Below are 15,270 nucleotides of genomic sequence, written 5' to 3' on the forward strand. Positions count from 1 at the left end.
TAATAAATTTTGCTGTTTGTTATAAAGTCTTTTATTTCCTCGTGCGATTTATTCGTCTGTGTGGTTGAAAGGTATAACTGTATCTGACACTGATTTTCATGATAATTTGGGTTACTCTATCTGACTTGCTTTTGAAGCTTGTAATGTTGCCTAAGATGTTCTTATTTATCACAGAATCAACGCCACCATAACAGGTGTCTCCACATTTCTGGTATAAGTTTTGGCCACTTTTATTGAGGCTTATGAAGGTCCTTTAAGGTTTTGCTAATGATATCAAAATTTATTCTAATCAGCTCATCCTCCAGTTCTTCAATGTGCATATATGAAGGTCTCGACATTTTATATTCCAATCGTTAAGTTTCAATGGTAGCCTGTTGAAACAAAGGGATTCTTAGGAGCCTCTATTCTATTGTTCTTCATCTGAATGTCTTGGTGGTGACTCCAGAGCTGCTGGAACTGAAGATTTGTTGTTTTTTTATGGTGTCTATCTTTAAGAGTTACAACATTATTTAGTTACAACATTATTTATCAAGATGGCCTCTTCTCTCTCATCCTGGTCAACTTGATCCAAACAACTGAAGATATTTTGCTTCAAGACTTTTCTTACTTTCTTCACTGTTTTGATAACCTACACCCAACGGTGTACGTCACAATCGTTGTAATTTATAGAATAGCGTTTTTCTCTTCAGTTGATGATTCTGATATTACAAAATACTATAGAAATTGGTCTTTTAATCAATGTGAAGACAGGTTCCTATAAAACTATAGCAATTATTTGAATCCTGTAACATTGTGGAGATCTCTTAAATGTGTCATATGAAATATAAAGAAACATTTTGAACTATGAAGACAAATTTTAACAATTATTCAACTGTTACAATTTATTGCGTAACAAAGACCATTTTTTCTAAAATTACCTATGCCACACTAAAAACAACCTTACGTTCAATCTTACTTTAATGAAGAGCGATGAGCGTAAATGCATTCGGTACAAAGATAAAAGTTTGAATGTTATTGTACGGATAGTAAGACAAAAAGAAAAACTAACCCATTTGATTCAGTGACATTTTCAAGTCGTGTGTGTGTGTGTGTGTGTGTGTGTGTGTGTGTGTGTGTGTGTGTGTGTGTGTGTGTGTGTGTGTGTGTGCGTGTGTGTGCACACGCAAGCATACAAGCATGCATGGGATGAGAACATTAGAGAAAAATGCAATTGAAGAAAATTTTAAGGGATTATATAACGAAAAAAATGTTCTGAGATCAAATTTGTGTTTTTTTGTTAATAATATTTAAATATTGTGCATCGGATCAATTTTTTCAGGAAAACCTGACCTCGTTTCAACAAAGCTTATTTTGATTTATTTGAAGTTAGAAACTTCTTTTTACATCAACTGTTCTCTCATAGCTTCATTTTATTATTGGTTATTTTACATTTCTATTGAAGTTGAAATTGCACCATCTGCATTGCAGACATATTCTGTATTTATACATGAACATGCAAACAATATTATATGTTAAAGATGATTGCATCGGACATAACATCATGATGATGATGATGATGATGATGATGATGATGATGATCGTCGTCGTCGTCGTCGTTATCATCGTCGTCGTGGAAACGTTGTTTGTTCTAAAATATAAAAATGAATAAACTGTCTTTAAATCTAGACAAGAAGGGAGGTAAAAAAGAAAAAGAACGCATGTGAATTGTACAAATTTATTGCTAGAAACTGGTACAAATAAGAAAATACAATTCACATTTCGCGCTAAGCAAACATGTTTCTCTTGCTAGTATGAACAATACGACGAAATCTTACACACATGCATACAAATGTGTGTGTGTGTGTGTGTGTGTGTGTGTGTGTGTGTGTGTGTGTGTGTGTGTGTGTTCTCTGTTTAGCAACACTGTGACACTAGGGTTTCTACTGCTGCCTTGTTTGTCTTTATGTCTGTAATGCTGTAAATGCCCCAGCTCGCGGTTGTCAACAAGACAATAGAACAGAACAATAATAGTATAATTAATAACAGCAAGCTCGCCAAGTAACTGACTTGCATGCTTTTTTTTTATCATATCATTTCAGGGATAGGTAACTCTCTTGGGACATTTCCCTTTAATTGCAAGATTACATCCCTCCCATTCTCATTCTTGGTGGAATGTATTATCCACTTGTTTTTTTTTCTTTTCTTGTTTTTTTGTTTTTTTTTTTTGCATATATGTTATTTCATTAGGAAGTCTTTGAGTCTGGCTGAGGGCAGTTTTTTCCGTAATGGGTTTCATCTCAGAAGTTGGCCAGCCATTATGGTTGATGGTGTTTCATAAGGTTTTTCTTGTATGCGCAGGTTGCATTCACTCTTAGAGTCAGAGTCGGACTCCTCTTCCTTATGGGTTGTGTTCAAGCTTAATCGCATCAACAGAGATAAGTTTCTGGTGACTTGGTTTCCTCTCTGCACGGTTATCATGATACTTTTTTGTGTGACTGTATATGGTTTAAGGTTGTACGATGGGGGTAGCTTGTTTTGTTTCTTTTGCCTAACCAGAACTTTATCACCTAGGCAGAGGCGTGTTGGCTTTGCATTTTTGTTTTTGTCTGCATAAGATTGTCATGCATCACGTGTTTCAGTTTCTTCTTGCCTTTGGAATCATTTCTTCTATACTATCATGCATCGGCTTTAGTGTTAGTTTCTCAACAGTATTAAGTATATCGATATTCATTTTTCTGCCAGTATAGGCTTCAAAAGGAGATATTATTGTGGTGACATGAGGGTAGCTCTATATTGAGGCAACTGGGTTTTCAATTGTGACCTTCCACCATGGTAGCAAGTATAAATCTTTTTAATGTACATATGAAGCGCTCCACTTCTCCATTTGCCTCAGGCCATAGAGGTGTGATTTTTCTGTGTCTAAAACCTGACTGAATGGAAAAGCCTCTGAAATATTGTCCTTGAAATGGGGGGGGGAGGGCATGATCGGACTTCAAAACAGTTGGATACCCTTGTCTAGTGAAAGTCATGTTCAGGCTAGGGATGACTGCACTTGCCGATAGTGAGGGGAGTATTTCAACTTCAGGGAATCGGTTATAGTCATCTCTTGTGACTAGCAGATACTCTCCAGATGGAAAAAGACTTGTAAAATCAACCGAAATTTCAGTCCATGGAGCAGTAGGGAGAGAAGTGATTGGTTTATGGTGTGCGTGTCTTGGGTTCAAGGTTTGGCAAAAGATTTTGTAGAGTTTCTCATCTTCTGTTTCTTTCATTAGTTTGTCTATTCCTGGAGCCATACCTTTTCTCTTATTGTTTTGTCTTGACAATGTCTTGATGTGCATGATGGGTTATGTCGACTGTCCTTTTCATTAATTTAGAAGAGATCACAAGACGATTCCTCAAAGGATGAGACCGTCATGCACTGATAGTTCATCCTCAAAAACTTGATAGTTGGGGGGCATTCCATCGTCCATCTATAACTGCAGCTTTCACTTTCTGTAACAGGCAGGTCTTCCTCTGTAGCTTGCTTAACTTCTTTTGGCGTGATGGCTTTGGGTATAGTGTTTTGAATCATATAGGCTTCTGCTGCATTGTCTTTTAATGGTAAATGGTGTGGGTGGCGACTGAAATAATCTGCACGGTTCAGATCATTTTTCCCAGGCTGTAATATCAATCCTAGTCGTTGTGTAACGAAGCCGGGCGACACCGGATAACCTTGCTTCCTAGGTTGAGGGTGAGTGGGGTGGAGCTGGGCGAGAGGTCTCAGTCCCATCTCGTGAGAAACCAACGAATTGTCATCGGTTGACAAGTAAATTATTGGAGTTCAAAAGGGCCAGACTAAAGATAAGCCAGATGTCGGGTTGGCGAGGAAAACGCAAGGAGGTCTAGGACGGGCCGACGAGTAAAGTCGGCGATCCGAGTGTAATGATAACATGATTCACTTAAATCAACAAGTTGGAGGTGATAATAGAGAAAGACCGAACCCGAAAACAATTGAATTAGTCATTCTAATTTTAAGGGAACAAATTGGTTAATTGCCTAGAGAGATAAATAATTCTCGGAATTGAATCGAGAGGGGGTCGGTTGGGAAGGAGAGAGAGAGAGAGAGAGAGAGAAAGAATTATGATTACCCGTCGAATAGAGAGATTGGGTCGACTACAGAAGGAAGGGGAGGATGACGTTTAATAAAACGACTGCGGAGATAGAAAAAAGAGGAGAATCAGACAGTTTGTCGAACAGACCAGTTGGGAAGCCACGCACGCCACCAGCCTCTTCTAATTGAGACGAAGAGAACTAACAAGACCGCACTTAGAGTTTTTGTTTGAATACACTGTTGGGGTTGCATTTCAAGCCTGACGAACGTATAAGGGACGAGCCGAGCCTTAATGTATACCGAATCACTAAATGAACAGCCTAAACTATCCTCATCGTTGTTGATTGTTTCCATTATACTTGTGAAGACTGCCTTCGATTTCAGCATAACCAACTTGACTTTCCAGCCGTCGCAGAATAGAGAGAGAGACGGCCACCGACGAGGAGACGATCACGACAGAAATTACCAAGAATTCCCGATTGGGCGCTACAACACTAGACGACCAGATACCAACGTCCAATTCGGAGAGACTCAGCAGAGAGAGAGAGGGAGAGAGACAGATGCTTGTGCGGGGTCCGAGGCTCGAAGGAGCGAAAATATAGCCAACCATCCTTAGGGTTAGTGCGCGTCGTTTTCCACCGTGCGCACGCGGCCCCTGCAAGGGAGAAAGGGTTATATTAATGGTGCCGTGAAGCCAGAATGCCACACTGGTTGTCACGAAAAACAGCATCCAGATCTATCCAATAAATGATCACCGAGACGGAGGGAAGATCAGAAGAGTTCAAAGAAAAAGAAAAGTAAACTAAACAGAACTTTTAGGGCTTAGCTAAGACCGAGTCGGTCAAGTTGGAGCCGGGCGTGGACGATAAGGCGTATCAGATAAACGTCATAAATTCTCATCGAAAGGGCCAGCGGCCTGAGTGGGGAAGTAGTGATGAGGAGGAACCAGAAACGATCAGGGATCCCTACTGGAGGAGCCTCATCGAGAAAGCTCAAGAGGATCAAGAAATAGCTAGTCTCCGAGCTAGTGTAGAGAAGGGTACAGCGACCAGATTTGTAATACAAGAGGGGGTGCTGTGTTATCTCTCCCAGAGGGAGGGCCGAGTGAGCGCCAAGCTGGTCGTGCCGGAGGGGTTGAGAAGGAAAATATTGACCCAGTGCCACGAGGGAACTGGGCACATGGGGATCGAGAAGACATACGAATTGATAGGCCGGAATTATTACTGGCCGAGGCTGTACCAGGACGTGATAGCCCACCTGGAGAGCTGCCGCACCTGCCTACTCCAGAGTAGGAGTGGAAGATCGGCCCCTCTGATGGAAACAGACGTGCTGAGTTTTCCATTTCAAAAGGTGAGCATGGATATCTCAGGGCCATATGGAGAAACCACCGTGGGTAATCTCTACATACTTCGCTTCGTGGACTGGTTGACGAACTGGCCGGAGGCATTCGCCATACCAGATAAACGGGCACAGACTGTGTCCCATATAATACTATCCGAGATATTTCCCCGATATGGAGCCCCAGAACAGCTGGTCACGGATAACGGACCAGAGAATGTGAACCAGATCATGGCCGAGACGTTGCGAGGTCTGAACGTCCAGCACGTGACTACCTCTGTGTATCGGCCCCAAAGTAACGCCAAGGTCGAGCGGTTCCACCAGACCCTGGCTGATGTGCTGGCCAAACTAGCTGAGGGCAACAGGGAGAATTGGGATTTATATCTTCCCCAAGCACTGGCGGCGGTAAGATTCACTATGAATGAAACCACGAAGGCCACCCCTTATTACTTGCTGTTTGGAAGGGGCGTGGTGTTGCCTATCGATAACTTGCTGAAACCACGCCGCAAATACCTGAGGGAAGACCACCATAAGTTGATTTTAGAAAAGCAGCACCAGATTTTTACCCAAGTTAGGAGGAGGGCCCAGAGGGCCCAGAATAAAAGGTATAAACGAGTAAATAAGGGAAGGAAGGAAGTTGGCTTACAAGTATACTACAGGTTGCCCCTAAGAGAAGGGAAGTTAGACCAGAGATGGGCCCCCTTTTACCGGATCGTACAGCAGACGGGAGCGGTATCCTTTGTCATCTGGGACCAGGTGGCGGGGAAAACGAAACGAGTGCATGTCAATGATCTAAAGCTGGCAGAAGTGGAAGGATGGGAAGAGCCAGAGTCCATAAGAGCGAAGAGGAGGAAAATGAGACGGACCACTCTCGTGGACCCAGAGGGAGTGGAATCCGATAGTGAATCAGAGTGGGGAGGAGCGGGATGTCAGTTTCCCCCTCCAGCTGGTGACAGGCTTGTAAAGGAGGCGACGACCTCCTCGAGGGAGGGAGCTAAGACGGCTCCCACGGACAGAGGAGGTCGGATCGGTGAGAATCAGGGATTAAGCCCGGGGGATGCACCAAGCGAGTGGGAAGAAGAGGATGAAGTCCCCCTTGCTCGGCTCCGGGAGAAGTGGGAAAGGGAGAAGGAAACATTGGGCGTCGAGAAGGAATTGCCCCTGAAGTTAAGGCTAAGAGGAGTAGACCACCCCGGGGGACCAGAATAGAAGGAAGAAGAATGGTAGTGAAGAGAAGGAAAGCTATAATTATTATTTTTTTTCTGTTGATTAGCCACCTTGGGGAAGCGGCGGTGCACCCCCAGGCCATCATGTGTGCGGAAGGGCCCCCGTGCATGTGAGGGGCCTGGAGGGCGTGGCGCTCGCGACTCTCGGATGTGCTGAGGAAGCGAGAATAGTCTGTTGTTGAGAGTGATTTTAAAGCCTTTAAACTGTCGAGTAAGGACAAAAATGATTGGAACAGGTTGGAAAGAGTTTAACAGTCAGAGTGATTTTGGAGCCTTGTAACTGTCGAGCAGGGACAAAAATGATTGGAACAGATTGGAAAGAGTTTAACAGTGAGGGTGATTTTAAAGCCTTTAAACTGTCGAGTAGGGACAAAAATGATTGGAACAGGTTGGAAAGAGTTTAACAGTCAGAGTGATTTTAAAGCATTTAAACTGTCGAGTAAGGACAGAATGATTGGAACGGGTTGGAAGGAATTTAACAGCCAGAGTGATTTTAAAGCCTTTAAACTGTCGAGTAATGACAGAAGGATTGAAACGGGGTTGGAAGGAATTTAACAGCCAGAGTGATTTTAAAGCCTTTAAACTGTCGAGTAATGACAGAAGGATTGAAACAGGTTGGAAGGAATTTGACAGTCAGAGTGGTTCTAAAGTCTTTCGAGTAATGACAGAGTGATTGGAACCTGTTGGAAAGAGTCTAACATAGAGAGCTCAGACCGGTTCTCTACTTGTATCATTTCAGGAATGTATGGACGAAAAGTAGTGGTACTATTGGCGGCCTTAGCGGTAGCAAGTATGTGGGAGCAGAGCCGGAATACCGTGTTTAAAAAGACCAGTGAAGTAGTGATCACCAGATCAAGGTGGTTGGTCACGCTAGTGATAGACCTGCAGCCGTATAGAGTGGTGATCGAGCGGTTGAGTGAACAAGCGGCCAAATTGGCCAAGATCGAGAGCCAAATAATCCAAGAATATAGGGGTCGTAGCGAGTACGTGCAGTTACTGGCCTCCCTGAGGAGGGAGACCATCGTAATGGAGGCTCAGTGGGAGGATATGCGGTTCTACCTAAAGGGGGTAGAGTTGCTCCAAACGAAACCGAAGAGATCGGTGCTGCCGATAGTGGGAAAGGCCCTCCACGTATTGTTTGGGACGGTATCCGAGAGTGATGTAAGGATCATTCGGAGGAGATTGGAACAGGTCGAGAAGGACCAGGGGGTGTTGGCACATGTAGTCGAAGAGAGCGTATCGATCCTAAATGTTACCAGGTTAGAACTGGCCAAGAACAGGGCCAGCATAGGGAGGCTGTTTTCCCAGATTCGAGGATTCAGGGAAGAGGTAGCGAATATAACCCAGCTGATATCCACGGAATTACGAGAGTTGGATGGTTTTGTGCAGAGGTACCTGCAATTGTTGGCCATAACGAACAGGGTCCATCAGACAGGGCGACAGGTAATGATACAATTGGAACACGTGCGGGCGCAGCTGGATATGTTGTCGTTGGGACATTTGTCGCCGAGTATAGTGGCTCCAGGGAGGTTAAGAGAAGTGCTGTTGGAGATACAGTCGAAGTTGCCCCCCCACTTGAGACTGCCGGTAGACCCCACCGAGCGGTTATGGAGATACTATAATGCCCTGTGCTGTGTTACACTGTTGGAAGAGGATAGACTCGTTGTACTAGTGTCGATCCCCTTGTTGGACCACGACAGTACTTTCGAGATATACCAAGTCATGAACCTAGCCATGCCCTACCCCAGAGCGGACCAGAAGCTAGGGGCAGTGGCTAGATATAAGATGGAAACGGACTTTATCGCGTTAAACATGGCGAGAACAAGATTCATGTTGCTGACCGGTGAGGAAGCCGGCCGATGCAGGGCTGACGCCCTTGGAACGTGTGGGTCAACCAGCCCCATTTATGTAGTGAGTCGATACCGGTTGTGCGTACTAGAGCTGTTTAGAAAAAACGAACCGGGGATCAAAGAGAGTTGTGAGGTAGAAATCTTAATGAAGGTGACATTACCTTCCGCAGTGGGGGTGTCCGACGGGATTTGGGCGGTGGTAACCCAAGAGGGAATAGAGTTAACCCAAGTTTGTGACGGGAAGCCCCCGAGAACAGTGAGAGTCGCTGCGCCATTGTCTGTTATAGAGCTACCCATGGGTTGTGCCGTGCACGGGGCCTCGATTTCCTTGCCCCCGTACTATCAGGCGGAAGAGAGATTCGAAGATAGGAGGTCCCTTAAGAAGCTAATAGAAACCAACTCCAGCGGTTGGGTGGAGCTATGGGAACCAATAATAAGGGAATTCCCCAATATTACCTTACAGAAGATGCCCGAAGTGTTGGGACCGATCGAAAAAATCAGTCTAGAGAAATTGAGGGTTAAATTAAGCCGAGTCGGTAGAGAAGAGTCAGGGGGGAGGCCAGAAGTGGTTGGAAAAATAGCTTGGCCGATCATGAGTATTCTAATGGTAGTGATAGTTTTAGCCGTTTTGGTAAGGTATCTATGGGGAGGATGGAGGAGATTACGTGATGGTAAACCGCCGACGACAACGCACCAGAGTGGAGCGGGGATACCAATGGGCGCCCTTTCTCGGGGCGTGGAAGAAGAGCCTGAGTTGCGGCTATCAGAGAATCAAGCCGAGGACCTGGTAAACCAGATCCGCGTTGAGGAGGAACCCAAGCCGGCAGTGAGACCCTCGAAAATCGTCCAGCGACCCAGGACGGAAAGGAAGTAAGAGAGACAGGGAAATCTATATCCCCAGGTGATTTTGTGACATAAACTGTACATGGCTTCTTATGTGAAGAGAGGGAGAGGGGACCACCGGAGGATTCCTTGTGTGTGTGTGTGTTTTTTTTTCTCTTTTCTTTATTGGATTTTGGGTACCTCACTGAAAAAAAAAAAGAGGAGAAGATCCTTCCGTTACCGCACGCTAACTATTGAGTAATTCAAGGAAAAATGATTTTTTTTTTTGTTTTGGTTGTTATATTTATTTATTTTTTTGCTTGCATGCTTCGGATTAAAGAACGATTTCGTGAGACAAAGAAGGGAAGGAATCTATGAATTGAACATCAATGTTGTCCTTATGACACTTAGGAAGAGGAAGGGAAATGGACTCAACGACCCTACCTTATCAATTGCATGCTAACTGTTGAGTCGTTATGAACTCTTTGTTTTTTAATTGTTTTGAACAAAAATGCAGACGAAATGAGATGAAAAAGAAATTTGCAAAATTTTCGAGATGAACAATTTTATGCATATCAGATGGACTGTTAATCCAAGAACATTTTTTTTCTCTTTCTATCTTATTTTGTTTGGTTCGTCCTATTTTATTAATCATCTTCTTTTGCATGCTGAAAGAGAAGAAAGATTTTTTTTCCCCTCGTCGGGTTCTCAACTGTGGAAAAAAAGGAAACGGGGGAATGGAATGCAACCCACACGCCTACCTACATACATAAGTACATATACGACCCACACTGGTTCGGAGCAGAAGCTAGAGGCAGGGGACGGGCGTGTAATTGATGACAATGACACGAAAAACGGGGGGTCGTATGTAACGAAGCCGGGCAACACCGGATAACCTTGCTTCCTAGGTTGAGGGTGAGTGGGGTGGAGCTGGGCGAGAGGTCTCAGTCCCATCTCGTGAGAAACCAACGAATTGTCATCGGTTGACAAGTAAATTATTGGAGTTCAAAAGGGCCAGACTAAAGATAAGCCAGATGTCGGGTTGGCGAGGAAAACGCAAGGAGGTCTAGGACGGGCCGACGAGTAAAGTCGGCGATCCGAGTGTAATGATAACATGATTCACTTAAATCAACAAGTTGGAGGTGATAATAGAGAAAGACCGAACCCGAAAACAATTGAATTAGTCATTCTAATTTTAAGGGAACAAATTGGTTAATTGCCTAGAGAGATAAATAATTCTCGGAATTGAATCGAGAGGGGGTCGGTTGGGAAGGAGAGAGAGAGAGAGAGAGAGAGAAAGAATTATGATTACCCGTCGAATAGAGAGATTGGGTCGACTACAGAAGGAAGGGGAGGATGACGTTTAATAAAACGACTGCGGAGATAGAAAAAAGAGGAGAATCAGACAGTTTGTCGAACAGACCAGTTGGGAAGCCACGCACGCCACCAGCCTCTTCTAATTGAGACGAAGAGAACTAACAAGACCGCACTTAGAGTTTTTGTTTGAATACACTGAGGGGGTTGCATTCCAAGCCTGACGAACGTATAAGGGACGAGCCGAGCCTTAATGTATACCGAATCACTAAATGAACAGCCTAAACTATCCTCATCGTTGTTGATTGTTTCCATTATACTTGTGAAGACTGCCTTCGATTTCAGCATAACCAACTTGACTTTCCAGCCGTCGCAGAATAGAGAGAGAGACGGCCACCGACGAGGAGACGATTACGACAGAAATTACCAAGAATTCCCGATTGGGCGCTACAACACTAGACGGCCAGATACCAACGTCCAATTCGGAGAGACTCAGCAGAGAGAGAGAGAAGGAGAGAGACGGATGCTTGTGCGGGGTCCGAGGCTCGAAGGAGCGAAAATATAGCCAACCGTCCTTAGGGTTAGTGCGCGTCATTTTCCACCGTGCGCACGCGGCCCCTGCAAGGAAGAAAGGGTTATAGTTGTTGGTTTGAAACATTTCACAATACCAAGAAGTGGTAATGGTGAAGTTTGCTCCATACAAATAGAGATGAAAATGTTTGGTCTGCCATCTATTTTTTGTACATCATCTGTTCAGGTATTCGAGGTGTCATGGCAGCAATTTTTATCTAGGGTGTTTGTCTTGACTACAGCTATTGCTATTTTTAACATCATTTTTGTTAGTATTGCGCTTATGGTTTTCACTTCTGTTTAGCATGTTTAATTCTTTGTTTCATGTCTGCGACTCGTATATGTGCTATTTTGATACTTAAAGCATTTCTTTTAATTTTAGAGGATACACATGCCTGTAGAATTTGCGTACGAATTTCTCCAGTCAGCATTTTCAAAATCGCACGTGGAAACTATTCTGTAGCCTCACATGGTATGATTCTTAAGCCTCACATGGTATGAGTCTGTAGCCTCACATAGTATGAGTCTGTAACCTCACATAGTATGGGTCTGTAGCCTCACAAAGTACGAGTCTTAAGCCTACCATGGTAGGAGTCTTTAGCCTCACATGGTATGAGTCTGTAGTCTCACATGGTATGAGTCTGTAGCCTCACATCGTATGAGTCTGTAGCCTCACATGGTATGAGTCTGTAGCCTCACATGGTATGAGTCAGTAGCCTAACATGGTATGAGCCTGTAGCCTCACATGGTATGAGTATGTAGCCTCACATGGTATGAGTCTGTAGCCTCACATGGTATGAGTCAGTAGCCTCACATGGTATGAGTCTTTAGCTTCACATAGTATGGGTCTGTAGTCTCACATGGTATGAGTCTGTAGCCTCACATGGTATGAGTCTGTAGCCTAACATGGTATGAGTCTGTAGCCTCACATGGTATGAGTCTGCAGCCTCACATGGTATGAGTCAGTAGCCTCACATTGTATGAGTCTTTAGCCTCACATGGTATGAGTCTGTAGCCTCACATGGTATGAGTCTGTAGCCTCACATGGTATGAGTCTGTAGCCTCACATGGTATGAGTCTTTAGCCTCACATGGTATGAGTCCGTAGTCTCACATGGTATGAGTCTGTAGCCTCACATGGTATGAGTCTTTAGCCTCACATGGTATGGGTCTGTAGCCTAACATGGTATGAGTCTGTAGCCTCACATGGTATGAGTCGGTAGCCTCACATGGTATGAGTCTGTAGCCTTACATGGTATGAGTCTGTAGCCTAACATAGTATGGGTCTGTAGCCTCACATGGTATGAGTCTGTAGCCTCACATGGTATGAGTCTGTAGCCTCACATGGTATGAGTCAGTAGCCTCACATGGTATGAGTCAGTAGCCTCACATGGTATGAGTCTTTAGGCTCACATGGTATGAGTCTGTAGCCTCACATGGTATGAGTCTTTAGGCTCACATGGTGTGAGTCTGTAGCCGCACATGGTATGAGTCGGTAGCCTCACATGGTATGAGTCTGTAACCTATCATGGTATGAGTCTTTAGCCTAACATGGTATGAGTCTGTAGCCTCACATGGTATGAGTCTATAGCCTAACATGGTATGAGTCTGTAGCCTCACATGGTATGAGTCTGTAGTCTCACATGGTATGAGCCTTTAGCATCACATGGTATGAGTCTGTAGCCTCACATGGTATGAGTCTTTAACCTCACATGGTATGAGTCTGTAGCCTCACATGGTATGAGTCTGTAGGCTCACATGGTATGAGTCTTTAGCCTCACATGGTATAAGTCTGTAGCCTCACATGGTATGAGTCTTTTGCCTCACATGGTATGAGTCTGTAGCCTCACATGGTATGAGTCTGTAGGCTCACATGGTATGAGTCTTTAGCCTCACATGGTATGAGTCTGTAGCCTCACATGGTATGAGTCAGTAGCCTCACATGGTAGGAGTCTTTAGCCTCACATGGTATGAGTCTGTAGTCTCACATGGTATGAGTCTGTAGCCTCACATCGTATGAGTCTGTAGCCTCACATGGTATGAGTCTGTAGCCTCACATGGTATGAGTCTGTAGCCTCACATGGTATAGGTCAGTAGCCTAACATGGTATGAGCCTGTAGCCTCACATGGTATGAGTATGTAGCCTCACATGGTATGAGTCTGTAGCCTCACATGGTATGAGTCAGTAGCCTCACATGCTATGAGTCTTTAGCTTCACATAGTATGGGTCTGTAGTCTCACATGGTATGAGTCTGTAGCCTCACATGGTATGAGTCTGTAGCCTAACATGGTATGAGTCTGTAGCCTCACATGGTATGAGTCTGCAGCCTCACATGGTATGAGTCAGTAGCCTCACATTGTATGAGTCTTTAGCCTCACATGGTATGAGTCTGTAGCCTCACATGGTATGAGTCTGTAGCCTCACATGGTATGAGTCTGTAGCCTCACATGGTATGAGTCTTTAGCCTCACATGGTATGAGTCCGTAGTCTCACATGGTATGAGTCTGTAGCCTCACATGGTATGAGTCCGTAGTCTCACATTGTATGGGTCTGTAGCCTAACATGGTATGAGTCTGTAGCCTCACATGGTATGAGTCGGTAGCTTCACATGGTATGAGTCTGTAGCCTTACATGGTATGAGTCTGTAGCCTAACATAGTATGGGTCTGTAGCCTCACATGGTATGAGTCTGTAGCCTCACATGGTATGAGTCTGTAGCCTCACATGGTATGAGTCAGTAGCCTCACATGGTATGAGTCAGTAGCCTCACATGGTATGAGTCTTTAGGCTCACATGGTATGAGTCTGTAGCCTCACATGGTATGAGACTTTAGGCTCACATGGCGTGAGTCTGTAGCCGCACATGGTATGAGTCGGTAGCCTCACATGGTATGAGTCTGTAACCTATCATGGTATGAGTCTTTAGCCTCACATGGTATGAGTCTGTAGCCTCACATGGTATGAGTCTATAGCCTAACATGGTATGAGTCTGTAGCCTCACATGGTATGAGTCTGTAGTCACACATGGTATGAGCCTTTAGCATCACATGGTATGAGTCTGTAGCCTCACATGGTATGAGTCTTTAACCTCACATGGTATGAGTCTGTAGCCTCACATGGTATGAGTCTGTAGGCTCACATGGTATGAGTCTTTAGCCTCACATGGTATAAGTCTGTAGCCTCACATGGTATGAGTCTTTTGCCTCACATGGTATGAGTCTGTAGCCTCACATGGTATGAGTCTGTAGGCTCACATGGTATGAGTCTTTAGCCTCACATGGTATGAGTCTGTAGCCTCACATGGTATGAGTCAGTAGCCTCACATGGTATGAGTCTTAAGCTTCACATCGTATGGGTCTGTAGTCTCACATGGTATGAGTCTGTAGCCTCACATGGTATGAGTCTGTAGCCTCACATGGTATGAGTCTTTAGCCTCACATAGTATGAGTCTGTAGCCTCACATGGTATGAGTCTGTAGCCTCACATAGTATGAGCCAGTAGCCTCACATGGTATGAGTCTGTAGCCTCACATGGTATGAGCCTGATGCCTCAAATGGTATGAGTCAGTAGCCTCACATTGTATGAGTCTTTAGCCTCACATGGTATGAGTCTGTAGACTCACATGGTATGAGTCTGTAGCCTCACATGGTATGAGTGTAGCCTCACAGGGTATGAGTCTGTAACCTCACATGGTATGAGTCATTAGCCTCACATGGGGTGAGTCTATAACCTCACATAGTATGGGTCTGTAGCCTCACATGGTATGAGTCTGTAGCCTCACATGGTATGAGTTTGTAGCCTCACATTTATGAGTCTGTAGCCTCACATGGTATTAATCTGTAGTCCACCATTGTATTAGTCTATAACCTCACATAGTATGGGTCTGTAGCCTTACATGGTATGTGTCTGTAGCCTCACATGGTATGAGTCTGTAGCCTCACATGGTATTAGTCTGTAGTCTCACATGATATGAGTCTTTAGCCTCAAATGGTATGAGTCTGTAGTCTCACATGGTATAAGTCTTTAGCCTCCCATGATATGAGTCTGTAGTCTAACATGGTATGAGTCTGTAGTCTCACA

General features: G+C 44.4%; 1 protein-coding gene across 1 annotated transcript; it reads left to right on the forward strand.

Moving 5' to 3' along the window:
• Positions 1-5,251: 5,251 nt before the first annotated feature.
• Positions 5,252-6,619, forward strand: LOC145284587 (uncharacterized). The gene has a single exon (XM_080133499.1). It carries the CDS (start codon positions 5,252-5,254, stop codon positions 6,617-6,619), a length of 1,368 nt encoding a protein of 455 aa, XP_079989625.1.
• Positions 6,620-15,270: the final 8,651 nt, after the last annotated feature.

Source organism: Euprymna scolopes, chromosome 9 (genome assembly GCF_053919585.1).
Source record: "Euprymna scolopes isolate OS-2025 chromosome 9, ASM5391958v1, whole genome shotgun sequence".
Classification (NCBI taxonomy): Eukaryota; Metazoa; Mollusca; class Cephalopoda; order Sepiida; family Sepiolidae; genus Euprymna; species Euprymna scolopes.

Bases quoted from the DNA above. Each gene is read 5' to 3' on its own strand.
- LOC145284587 (XM_080133499.1), top strand. From the start codon at position 5,252: ATGGGGATCGAGAAGACATACGAATTGATAGGCCGGAATTATTACTGG.